The sequence below is a fragment of the Balaenoptera acutorostrata genome, chromosome 15, assembly GCF_949987535.1.
Source record: "Balaenoptera acutorostrata chromosome 15, mBalAcu1.1, whole genome shotgun sequence".
Taxonomy (NCBI): Eukaryota; Metazoa; Chordata; class Mammalia; order Artiodactyla; family Balaenopteridae; genus Balaenoptera; species Balaenoptera acutorostrata.
The window spans coordinates 72,503,312-72,519,132 of NC_080078.1; the positions used below are offsets into that span (position 1 = coordinate 72,503,312).

Sequence of the window (15,821 nt, forward strand, 5' to 3'; positions counted from 1 at the left end):
TCGATAAAGTTTTGTGTCTGTGTTTTCGTATAGTTTCTGCACATTTCTTGGTTTTCTCCTAAGTATTTATATTTTAATTGCATTTGAGAATAGGATACCTTTTATTATTTTTTTATACTGGTGATTACTGGCATATAGCTATTGATTTTTGTTTATTTGCTTTGTGTCCGACCATAATACTGAAATCTCTTAGTAGTTCTGATAGCTTTTTTTTTTTTTTTGGTTTAGTTTATTCTCTTAGGCTTTGAGGCTATAAGAACATTTTCTGCTAGAAATAAGAAAGTGCCTTTCCATTCCTAGCTTACCCAGAATTCTGATCGGTAATGAAGGCTGAATTTTTTCAAATTACTTTTCAGTCTCCCCGGAGAAGATCAGATGGTTTTCATCTTTTGACCCACTGATACGAAGCATTAGACCAATAGTTTTTCTAATATTCAACTTTTTTCATCGGTGCATTTCTGATCATGGTGCCTTATGCTTTCATTATGATGCTGGATTTCAAGGGTCATATGAGGAAGAGCTGGAGCTTTGCAGCTTTGTAATTAAAACTTCAATTCCCAGCTGGGCCACTTGGGCAGGTATATAGCCTTGGGTCAGTCACTTACTTTACAGTCAGTGGAGGAAATTATACCCACCCTCCTAGTGCAAGAATTGCAAGTAAAATAGTTACTTGTAACAAGCTCAATACAATGGCCCTCATGTACGGAACATACTCAAGCTACCATACTCAAGGGTAGCTGCTGTTTTCATTACTATAATCATCCATTTTCTTTGTGCTGTTATTTCAAGATTTCCATCAGTACAGGAATGACTGACCTCCAATTTTAATATATTTGGGGGCCATGTCTTTAGTCCAGCTAGCTGGATAAACAAACAAACAAACACTGTTAGCTTTTATTCTCATTAATACCTCTCTGCGGCTCACTTTTTCTTTAAACTCAACCTTCAAAGTTAGGAGGGATGGGGGAGTGTTTACCAGGGTGTGTTCTCTGACTTACGGTACTTCACCTCCCAGGTGGCCCTAGTTCTCTAGGGAGCAGAGAGTCGCAGAAAAATCTAAACGTAACAGGATGTTTAAGAGGGCTTTTCTTGTCACTTTGGAATTTTACCCAAGGCTACAAAACCAAGAAGAGTAAGGAGTAAGCGCCGCCCCGTTCTACAGAGAACAGCTAAGACACCTCCAGATGTCCCTTCCAGAGACTGCTAGGCGGTGTCCAACTGGACCCTCACTCTTTGCTCTGATACCACGCTCAGCTCATCCAGTAAGGAGACTGTGCAGGCTGGGATGAAAGTCCCTGAGGTTGTGAATTGCAGGTGTAAAGTGAGAAAACTTTCTTTTCTCCTCCTCTTCCCTAACCAAGTGGGAACGGGGTCTAAGGTAACCACCTGTAGGTACTATGTGTGCAGTGGGAGGGAGGGGAGAGGGTCCACAGGAAGAGGAGATGGACATCTCGTGCCCTAGCAGATGCTTGGCTCCTCTGCAGACACTTCTTGTCTCATGCAGCAGCTCCTGAACCAGGTGTGATGAGAAGAGGCCTTCCCTCCTCTTCACCCCCTTGGAGGTAACTCTCTCCAAGGTCCTACACTCCGGGGAAGAAAGGAAGTGTCAAAGCAGCAGAGGCAACGGCGTGGGGGAGGGAGGGGAAGTGAAGGGCAGTCAGTGCCGCTTCTCCAAGTCATCTTGAGGAAGAGGTGGCCACAGTCCCTCTTCTGCGGCTGCCTTCGGTCTGGAATCACGTGCATTGCTCTGGTGACAATGTCCCTTTGAGCACGGTATGGCCTGCATGGGAGACCTCTCCTCCCCTAGTTTCTCACTGCGTTAATGAGTTCTCCGTCGGTCTTTAAATTTTGCTTTGATTCTGGGCGGAATGGTGATTCTACTTCTATTGGCTCATCTTGCTGTGTTTCCCTAAGATTTATGGATCATCCCACCAAGGTCATAGCAGGGCACAGATAGGAGTTAGATGTCTGTGCTCATACCACCATCCTGCCCAGAAGGAAGTTTCCATTTACTTCTAATTCAGAGCCCTACGAGTTAAGCCAGGTTATGCTACCCCCACCGTACAGAGAGTGAAACTGAGGCTTACAGAAATGAAAAAAATAATAAAAATAAAAGCCTCGCAATGCTAGTTACGTAGCTCTGTTCTATTTTCTAGAACTTAAATTCCTCTTTCCCTCTCTCTATCCCTCCACTCTGCCCTAGAACTGCAAGCTAGACTAAAAACACGCCAATCTGAGGATGCTCATTGCAGAGGGGCAGGACTCACCTCCGCTCCCTGTCTGCCAAGGCCTCATTCCCACTAGCCTTGGCCTCCCAGAAGAGAGAAGGGTCTGGAAAACATGCTTCTCTCTCTTACTTAAGACTGGAGACGGAATTATAAAAGGACAATTCCCATCTCCCCCTCCCGCATCATCAAGTACCACCGCAGCCACCTCTAGGTCCTGCAGCCACACGTCAAAGGCTCCAGAACACCTGCAGAGCCACTCATCAGAGCTTCTGCATGAATCCACCGCTGAGAAAGTAAAGAGAACAGCAACTGGAGAAATCCTTTACAGCAGGGTCCATGATGCTACAGTGAGGGGAATCTTCCCAGGCCTGAGATTATTTCTAAAAACCGTTCATTAAAAGGGGCTTCTATGTCCTGGGTTCTCTGCTAGGCAGATAACTTGTCTCACTGAAGCCTCACAACACAGTGGCATACTGTAATCTCTCACAAATGGAAGAAAAGAAACTGAGGCACCGACAGGAGAAGTAATATCACCCATGATCATCCAGCTAACAAGTGCCAGCTTGAAATAAAAATCAGAATCTTTTTAGCTCTAAAGCCCCTATTCTTTTCACTAAATTCTAATGACTACCCTCACTTCATTGAGTCCAGCAACTGGAATTTCTCTTTTTTATCCCCTTGGAGAAAAGAGCAGGGCAGACACATATCACTTCCAGTAGAAATCCATAAATATGTAAATAAAATATAATGTGCAATCAACCCTCAGGTGGAGGCAATAGGAAAAGAGCTCTCCAAATCAGCAGTGCGTGTCGCGTGTCTGGCTCTATCAAGTCGCTTTTCACTTAGAGAGCCTAAACCCTGTGAGACCACGATGAAGTGGACTCCCAGGCAAGGGCCCTTTGATTTACGAGAGTAAGCAATCCCAGGGGGATGTATGATCACTTGGCTTGCTGGATTGTTGAGTTGTGATCCCATAGCTATGATGTGAAGAGAGCTGCCCAGGGTCTGGCTGAAACACAGCTTTTGGGGAAAGAGATTTCTGGAGCATAAGTGAGAAAACTTTAGTTGCTATAGACCTGTTTTTGAGATATGGAGGAATAGGTCACCCGAGAGTAAAACCAGAATCCATAAGTGAGTGTTGCATGGAGGCAGACTTGGGTAAAAATGAGGGAGAGTTTCTGAGTGATCATTTTAAGACATCAACAAGCAGGTGCTCGGGCCATTAAAAGCGGTACCTGCAGAAAAGATGCAGGGCCAGGTTGGACCAGTATGGTGTCTGCACCTCTTATCTTCTCACCTGCCTTCCCCGCTTACTGACCTTGGGCCCCGTCGTCAATGCCATTGGCCTTGGTTCTCCTTGTGGACTCCAGACAGTTGATGCAAAGAGCCTGCCTATTGCGCCCACTCTTTCAACCTAATGGATACTCTCTGCTCCTACCTAGCACCCCATCCAGAGTTTTATGATCACTAGGCTAACACTGGGTAGTGAATAATAATAACCGCGCAGGATCCCCAGCAGGGACCTGGTCCTCCGTGGGAGAACATGAGCACCTCCATCAGAGGTGGCATTCAAGGTGAGGCTGGGTGGGCACCAGAGAGCCCTTCTAGGACCCAGCTCCTATTACTGGACATCTGCTATTGCGTTTGTGTCGGAGAAAACCACCTGTTGCTCTAGACCAGAAAATCTCTGAGAGTCCAGACTACAGTATGATCATCGTGTTCTGAAATGGGATTTCCCATGGGCTGATGAAACACAACCGAAGAATATGGCCCACCCTTCCAAATGCCAGTCAGTGCAGAGAAGTGGACAAGCAAGACTTCCTGTTTTGATATCATTACTCATAATCGTAACATCCATAACAATAATAGCAACAAATAATGGTTTGTTTCATTACAGGTTATCTAAAGAGCATTTTGAGCTTTTCAAAGCACTCTGATGTACATTATCGTGTTTGCTCCCCAGGCTTATATCTCAGGAAAGACGGCGCATGATTAAACTGACCACAAGGAACAAAATGACGAATAGAAAAAAAAATGAATGGGGCATCTCAAGAGAACAGCGTGAAGAAAGAGAATTAAACTGCTTTCATTGGTACAAAGACGTCCTTTTGATGTTCAAATCCAGGTGCAACCAGGTAGTTCTCCTGGAAGAAGAAGAGGTAACGTTCTGGTCTCTCCTGAGCTCCAGGTTGACCTATACCATCACCTGCTGTGCAGTGTCACCTCAAACACAACATATTCAAACCTGGGCTGGCTTTCTTGCCCCTAAAGTGTCTTCTGTGTTTTCCATCTCAGAAGATAACTCCATCACTCATCTCCCAGGCATCCAAACCAGAAGCCTGGGAGTGTCATCTATGGCTCTCTTCTCTTATCCTCACATTACTAGGTTCCTATCTGATAAATCTGTCCAGGCTCTAGCTTAATTGGCTAAGGGTCCTGCTATGAGCTCTAGACTACTGGCCTGGGATGCTGCACTATAGCTAAACTCTTGACAATCTCTCCCCTTAAGGGTTAGAACCTGCTCCCAGTGCCCCAAGAATCTACCTAGTGACCTGGCAGACCTGGCAGAACCAGAATCATCGCCACCTGCCCTTGCTGAATTGGGCCTCCTGGCATCTTCCTGATACCTGAGCTTGTAGCTTCCAGTTGCATGCCGCTGCCACCAGTACCTAGCACAGAGCTGGGCACATGGAAGGGACTCAGTAGATGTTTGATGAACAGGACTATAGCTGCAGTGCATGGAGGCTATTCATGCTCAGCTTGTCTCCATAGTTACCAGTCTCTTTATCACTCAGTCCCACCCTGAAGAGAACATTTGCGGAGGAAACGCCATCAAACCATGTGATGGAGAGTTCCTTAGGCCAAGAGATTTAGCTGTAAGAAGGTAATTGACTTGTGAGCTTCATCTGATGATTCTGTGCCTCAGTTTTTTCCCATCTACCTCTCAGAACTGCCTCAAGGATCAAGCAATATAATGGGCATACTACCAAAGTGGCATCTGGGTGTGACACTGTATCAGTGGTTCTTAAATGTGGGTGTGCGTCAACATCCCTCAGAGAGCTCCTTATAGCACAGACCTCTGGCCTCCATCCCCAGAACTTCTGATTCACTAGGTCAGGGAACAGGGCCTGAGAATTTGCATTTCTAACAAGTCCCCAGGTGATGCCTATGCTCTCTGTCCAGGGACAAAACTTTGAAATCCACTGCTCGAGATCATTTTAACAGCATTGCTCTTTCCACGCCAAGCTTGTTTTTCTCCACGAAGTGTGCTATTTCAATACTTGACTTTATGCTTTACTCTCTTTGCTGTTTTGTTGGAATCTTAACCCAGTCTGTAAATTCCTCTGGGCAGAAATTATACCTTCCACACTCCACACTCTCTCATTTTCTGTTTTGTAAAATAATGAGTACATTTCCAGTATGATTAATAATAGAATAGAGAAAGGGGGAAAAAACTCAGACTACCAACCCCAATAAACAGCCTCCACAAATGGATATCAGCCCTGGAATTCTCTTAAAAATTAATTATGAGGCAAAGAACATTCTACTATCAGTAGCAATGTGGAAAAGAAGATTACCTCTTTGATGACACATTTTGTAAAATGTGGGTTATTCAAGATTTTAGGCATAACTTACTTAAACATCAATATTTTTTGAAATATAAAACCACAAACAGCATTTTCAACTCATAATTTTTATAGTGATAGTCAGACAATCGTGCTTTCAACATGTAAAATCCATTACACAGCCATGGCAACAGTTTGCAATAGATTGTAAATTTTTATTGAGATGATCATCTTGCGATTGAATTTCAAAATGCATTATATGATCATCAGCAAATAAGTCCATGGGGGCTGCTAAAGTACTTTGAATATCATTTATAAAGATCAAAAACCCTGGAAACCCTGTAGAAAGAGAAAAGTCTCATCGGCAGGATCAAATCAATTATTTTTATGGATGAATACTGAATTGCAAAGCTGAGGTAAGGCATTACCTGGTTTAATAACATATCCTTATGTCTTTCTAAAGTAGTAAGTTTTATAATCAGGTTTCAATGAGGAATTTTACCAAAGGCCTGTTTTTGAAACTAATCAAGAAAATGGCATCTCCGTTCATCGTGGTGGTTCAATAACATTCAAAGGAATATTCCCAAGCAAAGGAAATACTCACTAACTTTGGGTTACATGCTACCAAGATGCACTACTGAGGTATTTAAGCATGGTTACAGTCAATTCTGCTATAACGCTTATTTTGAAAATGCAAATGTCTTCCAACACGATTGATATATTAGGGAACAATGTGAGCATAACATGAATTTCACATTTGCTATGTGAGATTTTGTACACAGAAACACTAGTGAAGCAGAAAACCGCACCCAGCTGGACTGAGTCACGCAGGAACACACAAGACGCACCCACCTCAAACATCTACCTGCTTCCTTCGTTCACTGTGTGTGTTACAAGCCACATTGACCCACACATGGTGTCACAACTTACTGCCACTTTCAGACAGCCCTCCTCCACCACTGCACAGTAGCTCATGGGCTGCAGCCTTTCTGATACCCACTTCCACAGGCAAACTCCAGGACGTTTCACGGTAACACCCCGTTTGTAGTACAGTATTTATGCATATCTTAGCCATTAACACGTGTACAATTGTGCTGCCATTTTTACTAGGTTCCTCTCTTTTTGGTGTGTCACTGATGAGTGCTGTGCCCCAGCCCCATTTTCCCCCATAAGCCCAGTGGTTTTTACTGCATAACTTTGAACAGTGCAATGATTTTTAGGCACACGTATGTTGCATTATAGCAGAACTGACTGTGTTCTACTTTTTTGTTCCATGGAAGTCACTGTGCTGATGGGTCCTTCTCTCCCCACCCAGAAGCCATCAGGGATTCCTTTTCCCTCAGAAGTCAATGGCTCATGCTGCCACTTCCCTGGTCCCCCACTGGAGCACCCCCAGCTCTGTACACCACACGATCAAGGGCATTCGAGTCAGGAAACCTGAGGGCAAATCCTGAGTGTGCTGCTGGCCAACTCTATGACTTTGGATAAAATTTTTAAAAATATTGAGTCCCTATTCTTTCATTTATATATGAGATAAAAGTACTTACATCAAATTGTTACTTAGGGAAAAATGAGATAAAATAATGTTTGATTTGCAGCAACAAACAAACAAACAAACAAACCCATAAAACACTGAGTCCTTTTAATTTCTTGAGTTGCATTTGAAGCCAAAACATCTCAGGGGTACAATCCCAAACAATACCCCTTATTAGAAACACCACAGAAGCCTAGAGCTCTTGGGGATAGATACAAAGAACACTCGCAGACATAGTCCTAGTTAGCAAACTCTTTAGCAGCATCCAGAAATCTCAGAGAAACCGCTGGAGCCTGGCTGGAGGGAACACTGAGCCAGGAGCCTGTAGGGATGTAGAATCCAAAGGACCGTTGGACAGAGAGTCTCAGCCCAGACTCCTAAGTAGGTGTCAGAAACCCCCAAGGGACACAGAGGTGGGAGGCTCTCAGGAACTAAGGCATTTCCAGAATCCACTGAGGGACACTTTCAGAGCCAGGAGGCACTCAAGATGTAGCTGGCACCAGGAGCCCCTCAGAGACAGAACTAGAACCAGGAGCCCTCAGGGACATTGTCAAAACCAAGAGCTCATTAGGGTCACAGGCCCAGCCCAGAGATCCTCAGGGACAAAAATAAAATCAGGAACACCTGACATATGCAACAAGAATCAGAAGCACTCAGAGACATAGACCAAATGAAGCCTCAGGTCACATGGTCAGAACCAGGAGCCCTCAGAGATACAACCAGAGCCTGGAACCTTCGGAGACACAGCCAGGAGCTCTCAGAGAAGCAGGCCCAGGAGCCCTCAGAGAAACAAGGCCAGGAGCCCTCAGAGACACAGAATCAAGAGCCCTCAGAGGCAATGTCAGCACTAGGAAGGCTCAGACACACCAGTGGCGCCAGAAGCCCTTGGAGAAAGGCAACCAGTGTCCCGGGAAACACTTTCAGGACCAGGAACCTCTCCATGACACAGCTAGAGTCAGCGGGTTCTTAGATTCCCAGTCAAAGCCAGGAGGTCCCCAGAGATGCCTCTGGAGCCTCTAAGGCAAGACCAAAACTGTTGTTTTTTTTAATCACAACAGGAAGCACACTCATACCAAAGTTGAGGAATGACTGTCACAGGAGCAGTCACTCCCAGCAACTGCCCAACCTCTCAAAACGGAGTCAGGAAGAAGGGTCCTACCTGCACACTTGGTTCTGGTGGTGAGGGGAGGCCCTGGCGGTCCCGTGCCCCCTTCCCCTGGCCGCGTGAGCAGCACCCGGATCTCATACTCCACATCGGGGTCCAGATGCCACAGCTTATAGTTGGGAGAGTCGACGATGTGGGTCTCTGCCCAGGTGCCGGTGGTGGTGCGATACTCCACTTCCTTCAGGATGATGGGGCCGTCTCCAATGATGGAGTTGGCATTCGGCTTGATCCACAGGTATGTGGCCCCCACGGCCAGCAGCTCTGGGGGGGCGATGGGAGTGGGAGGCTCTGAAAGACAGGAATCAGCAAAGGATGTCAGACCCAAAAGATTTACAGAGCAGACTCCAAACATGTGAGGACAAAGGACAGAATTCCGGACAGCCACAGAAAACAGCCCAAATCCCTTTCTCAACCCATTCACGACCTACTTTAATTAAATAATTGTATGTAAATGCCTGAATCAGTATATCTTAAGTAACTATATTCAACACCTATTGTATCTCCTTCATTTAAAGAAAGGAAAGAATGATGGCCATTGTGAAGAAAAGATTTTTTCTTGAACACGGCAAAGCTGCCTGGGGTAATAGTCTCTTTTCTAACCTCAAATGAGAACCTGCCTTTACTAAAGCGGAGTTTGGTTCAAAACCCAGGAGAGTCAGGAGTTCACAAACATTTCTTTTATAGGAACACATAGACTGTTAGTGGATGTTCTTCCAAATAGTGATAGGAGCCTAAGTAGCAAAGGGATGATGGCATAGCAGGAATTCAGCTTCTTCCTCAACCCTAGCGATTTCCTCCGGCAGAGAGAGGGGCACTGGCCACAGTGACCCCGGTGGGAATCAAGGGTCAAGGGAAAAGTCATGCTGAGTAATCTTGGATCTCCTATGTGTTGCCATCTCTCTTCCATTAAGTTCTATAACTTCAGCTAAACAGACCAGAATTTCAGCAAGCATTAATGGTGGCCTCTTTCTGGCAATTTTTAGCTCACTGGCAAATTATCATTTACTTTATCCTTATTTACCAGAAAAATCTCATCTGCATCACTTTGTGTAATTCTTGGGACATTATCACCTCCGTTTTAATGAATTAAAAAACTGAGAACCCAAGTGATCAGATCACCTAACCAAGACAGTGGAGCAGGTAAGGCAGGATGGAACCTACATCTGATGCCTTTCAAGACCAGCTCTCCCTTTGGAAAGCTGTTTGCCTCTCCATACCCATTTTCTACAGATCAATGTGGATATATTTATTTTTATTTGTAGCAAAAAATGGCAGTGGGACAACAATAAAGAAGTGAGACGAAAGAGGAAATAGGCCCCCTTCCCTACCATCCAATATAATCACCATTTTTATTTCTCCACGTTCCATTCCAGTTTCTATGCGTATACTTAAACCATTTTTTTGTGGTTACAGTAACACATAGACCCAATGTAGATTTTCTTTCCTTCCCTCACTTATTAGATCCAAAGGACTTTGTTTATATGCTATGTGGATTTTACCATCGCTGTCTTTAATAGTGATAGAGCAGTCCATCAGATAATTCCACTAATTATTCTCCGATTGTTGGGCACATGAGTTGTTTGCTGCAATGAACATCTTTGTGCAAATGAGTCCACTCCATCTCGTCTCATATTTTCCTAGGACCAACTTCCAGGAAGGGGATTATCTATCAAAGGGTATGAACAAGTTTTTGATTCTTGGAGTAGAACTAGGAAGTGAAGGGTGGGGAAGGCATTTGGGGGTGGAGTACAACGTAGCTGTGCTCAACAACTTTTGGAGAGCCTCTGAGCTATTCAGGTGGCTAAGGCAGGTATGAGTTTCAGTTTGGAACTCAGGGACAGCTCTGGGATAGACAGGGCTCATTCAGTGTTTTCTTTCTAATTAATTATCTAGCAACAAAGATTCTCCAGAAAGAGAATAATCATTATGAAGCAGAGGTGGACAATATTTTCTCAGTGTGACTCGAAGCAAATCTTCAGGGACAAGTTCAGATTGCCTCTATTATAGCCTGCCATTTGGTCAGAGAAGGAAATTAAGTAGATTAGTCAAGCTAGATGCTTTTCTTTACAAAGCCATGGAGGTTATTACTCAAGGCCTTGTTATCTCAAAGGTGTTTGCAAATTGATTTTTGGATAATTTGTTCCTGGTAGAGAAGTTAAGTTGGCAGGCAGATAATTTCTGGGCTCATCCTTTGTGCATTTTAAATATATAGACCCTTTGATCACCATTATCAACTCTCCAGAGTTCCCATCAGTCTCCAATGAGGCCCCACGGGTGATATTTTATAGCTCTGTGATGACTCTGTCCAATTCCTTAGTATAATTATTCACAGACCAGCCCTAGACAGAATTAAGATCAGCAGGCTTTAGTACTTTAAGGCTTGAGCAAGTGGCTACATTAAACTCTCTTCCACTGACTTTCCAGGATGGTTTCTGCTCTCCTATTTCAGGCATTAGCAGTAAATTGCTGACCACCAGAAAGAAAATAAAGTATCAATCTTTCCAAATGTTTAGTCCCTTTTCATGTATTTCTGAAGGTAGGTGCAAGTATAGTAAGCAACATTCCCTCGAGGATATAAATGTCTCTATCTCAAATGACAAACTAGTTTACACGTCCATGTGCAGACTATCCTTCCCTCTGACCCCTCAAGAATTGTCATGAAGTACGTCCTAGTGTTTCCTGTACTTGGCACCAAGAGGCCATCAGATTATTCTTGTTTTTTTCTGTTTTTAGTAATTTATAGATTTATAAATGGCATTCTTTAGAAGCCACATGTACTAGTGGTTCAAAGAGAAAAAAGCAGGAATGAGACACAGAATGATTTTTTTCGGTAGGTACCACCTTTTGAAATAATGCACAGAAAGACCGTGTTTATCTGTATCAGTTGTCCTCTCTGAGATGAACTGTTCAGACGGACAGTGCAAGAACTCTATGAAGACATCCAATCCAACCACCAGAGTCACCAGACAGGAAACCAAGGACCAGGGAGAGGCCATGAAGCTAGAAGGAGGTGTAGGCAGCTTTGGAACTCAGGGCCCAGGTAGCATTCCCACCCATCGTTTTCTCCTCTTGTACTTGAGATGTTTAAGCAATTAATCAGAAAGATCATTGAAGGAAGTCTATAAGAGTAGTCTTTAACTTTGGGGGATACAAAGGACCTTATGAAAATGTGGTGAGAAGTTCCAGACTTTCCCCAGGAAAATGCACATAAGCCCACTACCTAGAGTTCTGTACATCATTTCAGGAATTCACGAACCCTTCTGAAGCCCCTACGTGAACCCTTGAAGAGTCTATGCTGAAAATAAAGGAAATCCACAGAGATTCTAATGACAGCCCACATGCCCCTAATGCTGACACTTCTCTGGGACCCTGACCCTTTGTTGCAGGGGCTAAAGGCTGGAAGCACAATCATGTAAGGAAATGGAACTTGATGTAGGGGTCATAGACCTAGTACTTCCAGGCTCCAGGTTCGCAAGCGTTTGGGTGAAAATAAACATGCTAAGATTTCCCCAGGACAACGCCAAGTAAATGTCTAGGTTCCCAAGACTATGACCCACCCAGCACATTCATAGATTCAACATCTGGGCTAAAACATTTGAAGGAAAAAAAACATGATTCTACCCATTTAATGTTATAACTTAGGTAGAAATCTTCCACAGAGGCTGTCTTAGTAGCTTGGGTTGCTATAGCAAAATACTATAGACTGGGTGGCTTACACAACAGACATGTATTTCTCACAGTTCTGGAGGCTGAGAAGTCCAAGATCAAGGTTCCAACAGATTCAGTGTCTGGTGAGGACCCTCTTCTTGGTTTGCAGACAGCTGCCTTCTTGCTGTGTCCTCACATGGCGCTGGTCTCTTCCTCTTCTTACAAGGGGATTAATTCCATAACGGGGACTCCGCGCACATGACCACATCTAAACCTAATCAGCTCCCAGAGGCCCAACTCCTAATACCATCACATTGGGATGAGGGCTTCCACATATGAATGGGCACAGGCCATGTTTTCAAATCCATCTTTCTCTGCATGAAGGGCTTTGTCTAATTGTGGGGTCTTGAGATGAACAACCTGGCAGAGAGAAACTCCCTGTGAAAGAAACCCCAACTAGTGTGTACTCTGTGCCTCTCGTGTGCCAGACAAGAGTGCTGAGCGTGTGCAATTTAGTGGTGAAAAGAAATACAGGTTGTCTGTACCCACGGACTCACGGGGTAAGGCAGCCAATTAAAGAGGCATTGACAATAACGTGGAATGAGAGTCATGATGGGGTGACAGGAACAGTTATGAGGCCTGTGAAGGGGCCTAATCTAGTCGAGAGCTTAGGGAAGCTCTTGCAGAGGACATCTGGGCATGATCTATGGGGCCAGAAATTCACATTAAGTCTGTGAGCAAAGAGACCGTCCTAGGAATCCTGTAGTTCTGAGTTGCTTGGTAAGGTACCACCCAGAGCCAGACTGGTAAACAATTTTTAAAAACTATGTACTCTGCACACCTATTCATTCACTCATTATATAAACATCGAGTATCTGCTTCATGTCACACTCAGTCCTAGCCACTGAGGATACAGCAGTAGACAAAACAGACACAGTCCTGGTTGCCAGGAGCTCACATTCCAGCTTTCACTCAAGGACTGAGAGAAAGAGGAACAAGGAGAGAAAGAAGTTAATTGAGAAGCTGCTGAAGAGGAGAAAATCATAGGACAAGCCAGGCCTAGGTTGGTCCTTATGGATCAATCAACTGATACACATACATACAACAGAATACTACGCAGCAAGGGAAAGGGAACAAACAACTGATACTCACCATGGACAAATCTCAAAAGAAAATTACGTTGTGCAAAAGAAGACAAAAAAGAAGAATGCATAATGACTCCATTTATATGAAAAGTTCAAGAACAGGCAAAACTGATCCATGGCGATAAAAGCCAGAATTACAGTTACCTGTGGGAACAGGTACTGACTTGGACGAGGCATAATGGAACTTTTTGGGGTGTTAAAATGTACTACACATTGATTTGCGTGATTAAATAATAACAACCAGAACCGTGTTAACGCTGGTGGAGTGATTTCCTGGAAGGACGCATAAGAAAACTTTCTGGGGTGATAAAAATGTCCTTATCTTGACTAGAATTGTGTAAGGCTCATCAAACTGTACACTTAAAATATAGGTATTTCGCTGTATGTAAATGATACCTAAATAAAAGTCTAAGGAAAACAAACAAAAATATGGCTTGCCTGTAACCCAGCAGAATTAAGAATGCCACAAAACCTTACTTGGAACTGAACCCCAGAATATTTGGAGGGAATGAGCCTTTAATCGCGTATCATTTCTGTCCACACAATTCCATCAGCAGCATCAGATGCTTGATTGCCATGAGCTTTCTTAACAAGAGGTTGTTCAGGCACACGTCAGTTCTCATTCGTGAGTCCTTCCACATATGAAATGACCAAGCCCTCTCTTTACCTGGTCCCACACCATCAGCTGTGTGGAGCCAGGAGGAAGTGTTTGACATTTGATGGCCCTCTCTGCTGACAAAGGTTGGAACCAAATCAAGAGGGAGGGAGCGTGGTTTTCAGGGAGATGAGATCTGAGTTGGGAGATGGCTCTGGCCCCCTCTAGCCGGGAAGAAAAGCACTTTGAGGACAAGAACCCCATGGACCATCATCCCTGAGGCCTGGGCAGCAACTGCCCCCGACCGGTCAAGGCTCTCCTTCAACATGTAGGTGGTGAGGTGACCCCTTAATGCAATTCTGCTTCATCCTCAGACAGCAATCTCCAGACCAATTCTGTCTTTCTCTTTCCTGCTGTGAGCACTTATAACAGTTTGACTCCCCGGAAATTCCTACAGAGAGCAACAGGGCTTCAAATAGCTGGAGAGCAAGCTTGGCGATTATGTATTGCCTGCTCCAGACAGAAATCAAATATTTTGAGAAAAACTGAATGTTAGTAAGATGTGAAGTGAGCCCTGAGACATGTTTAAGGTGAATACAGCCTGGCCTCTGACATTGTCTATCACCCTGCGCCTCCCACCTGATCACCTTTCCAACTGCATTGCATTTACTGACCCATAGGAGTCCACGGGAATGCCCCACCCTACCCCACCCGCCAGAGTACCACACATACCCACAGGCTATTTTATCATTCCCACATCCACACTTTTGCACACATTTTTTCCCAACTGGAACATCATTTCTTTTGCTTTGAGCCAAACCATGCCCATTTTTCTTTTCAATTCTGCTGCATAGACCACAAGGCTAGGCACAGAGTAGGTATTTCAAAAGCATCATGCCGGTTAGATTTTCTACCCACTGGCATGCAATACTTTCATAAAATAAGGCACTGACGATCAAAGAGGAGAAGGGAATCTAGCTTGGGGTCTGCCTTTCTTTGTCTTTCACCACAAGTCAGCTGTGTGACCCTGGACACACCACCCAGTCTCAGTGGTTCTCAGTATTTTCATCTTTAGAATTAAAGATGGTTCAAGTTATAAAAGTATTTGAATTTTCTGCCAAGGACCATAGGGATTCTACGTGGATATGTTTACTGACTCTACCCTGCCTGTGTTGTCAGTAGGAGACTGCACCGTCTCAGTCATCTCTGGCCCATGAGGTCCCCGAGCAGAAGACATAATAAGTAGATACAGCCTCCAATCCAGCAGTATGTGCCAACTAGAATTAGCCTTTGTGTCCTAGCCTAACATATGGCCAAGGTTCAATAAATATTTAATGTCTCATTTTACTGGACAGAGAAAATAGTGAACAAGTTTTCCCAAAATAAGAGGTCGAGGTGGCAAGAAAGGGGTGAAAAAGAGAAAGGAGAGTGGCAGAGAGAATAGTGGACGTACATCCAAGCTGGGAACTGGAAGTGTCTGGGAGAAGGCATCAAACAACTGGAACAGAACAATAATCAAAGACATAGCTAAAAAAAAAATTTATTTGAACTAAATGAAGGTCTGAGTTTGTGGACTAGGAAGACCACAGTGGGTTGCAGGAAAAATCAATGACAAGACTCAAACTTAAGCACATACTGGCAATATTTTAAAATACCAGACTAAAGAAAAATTCCCACAGCATCTAGACAAAGACAGATCTCCAGCAAAACAAAACAAAAAGACTAAAAAATCAGTTTCCAGAGTTCATCATTTCAATTTGAAACACTGGGATATAACGGTGAAGGTGATAACAGTAATAATCATCACAAATGACAGCAGCAGCAGCTAACGAGTTCTGCCCATTTTTGATGCACCTGCCACTGTTCTTAGTGCCCTAAAATATTAACTCATTTAACCTTCACAGCAACTCTATGGGTAGCTAATACTGTGATTCACGTTT

General features: G+C 44.1%; 1 protein-coding gene across 2 annotated transcripts in view; it reads right to left on the reverse strand.

The window, feature by feature from the left end:
• PTPRT (protein tyrosine phosphatase receptor type T) overlaps window positions 1-15,821 on the reverse strand; it is an 803,133-nt gene that overhangs the window by 604,550 nt on the left and 182,762 nt on the right. For both annotated transcript variants that reach the window (XM_057529518.1, XM_057529519.1), the window contains exon 6: window positions 8,488-8,781. In XM_057529518.1, the coding sequence (XP_057385501.1) occupies window positions 8,488-8,781 (294 nt within the window). The remainder of the gene's footprint in view (window positions 1-8,487; window positions 8,782-15,821) is intronic.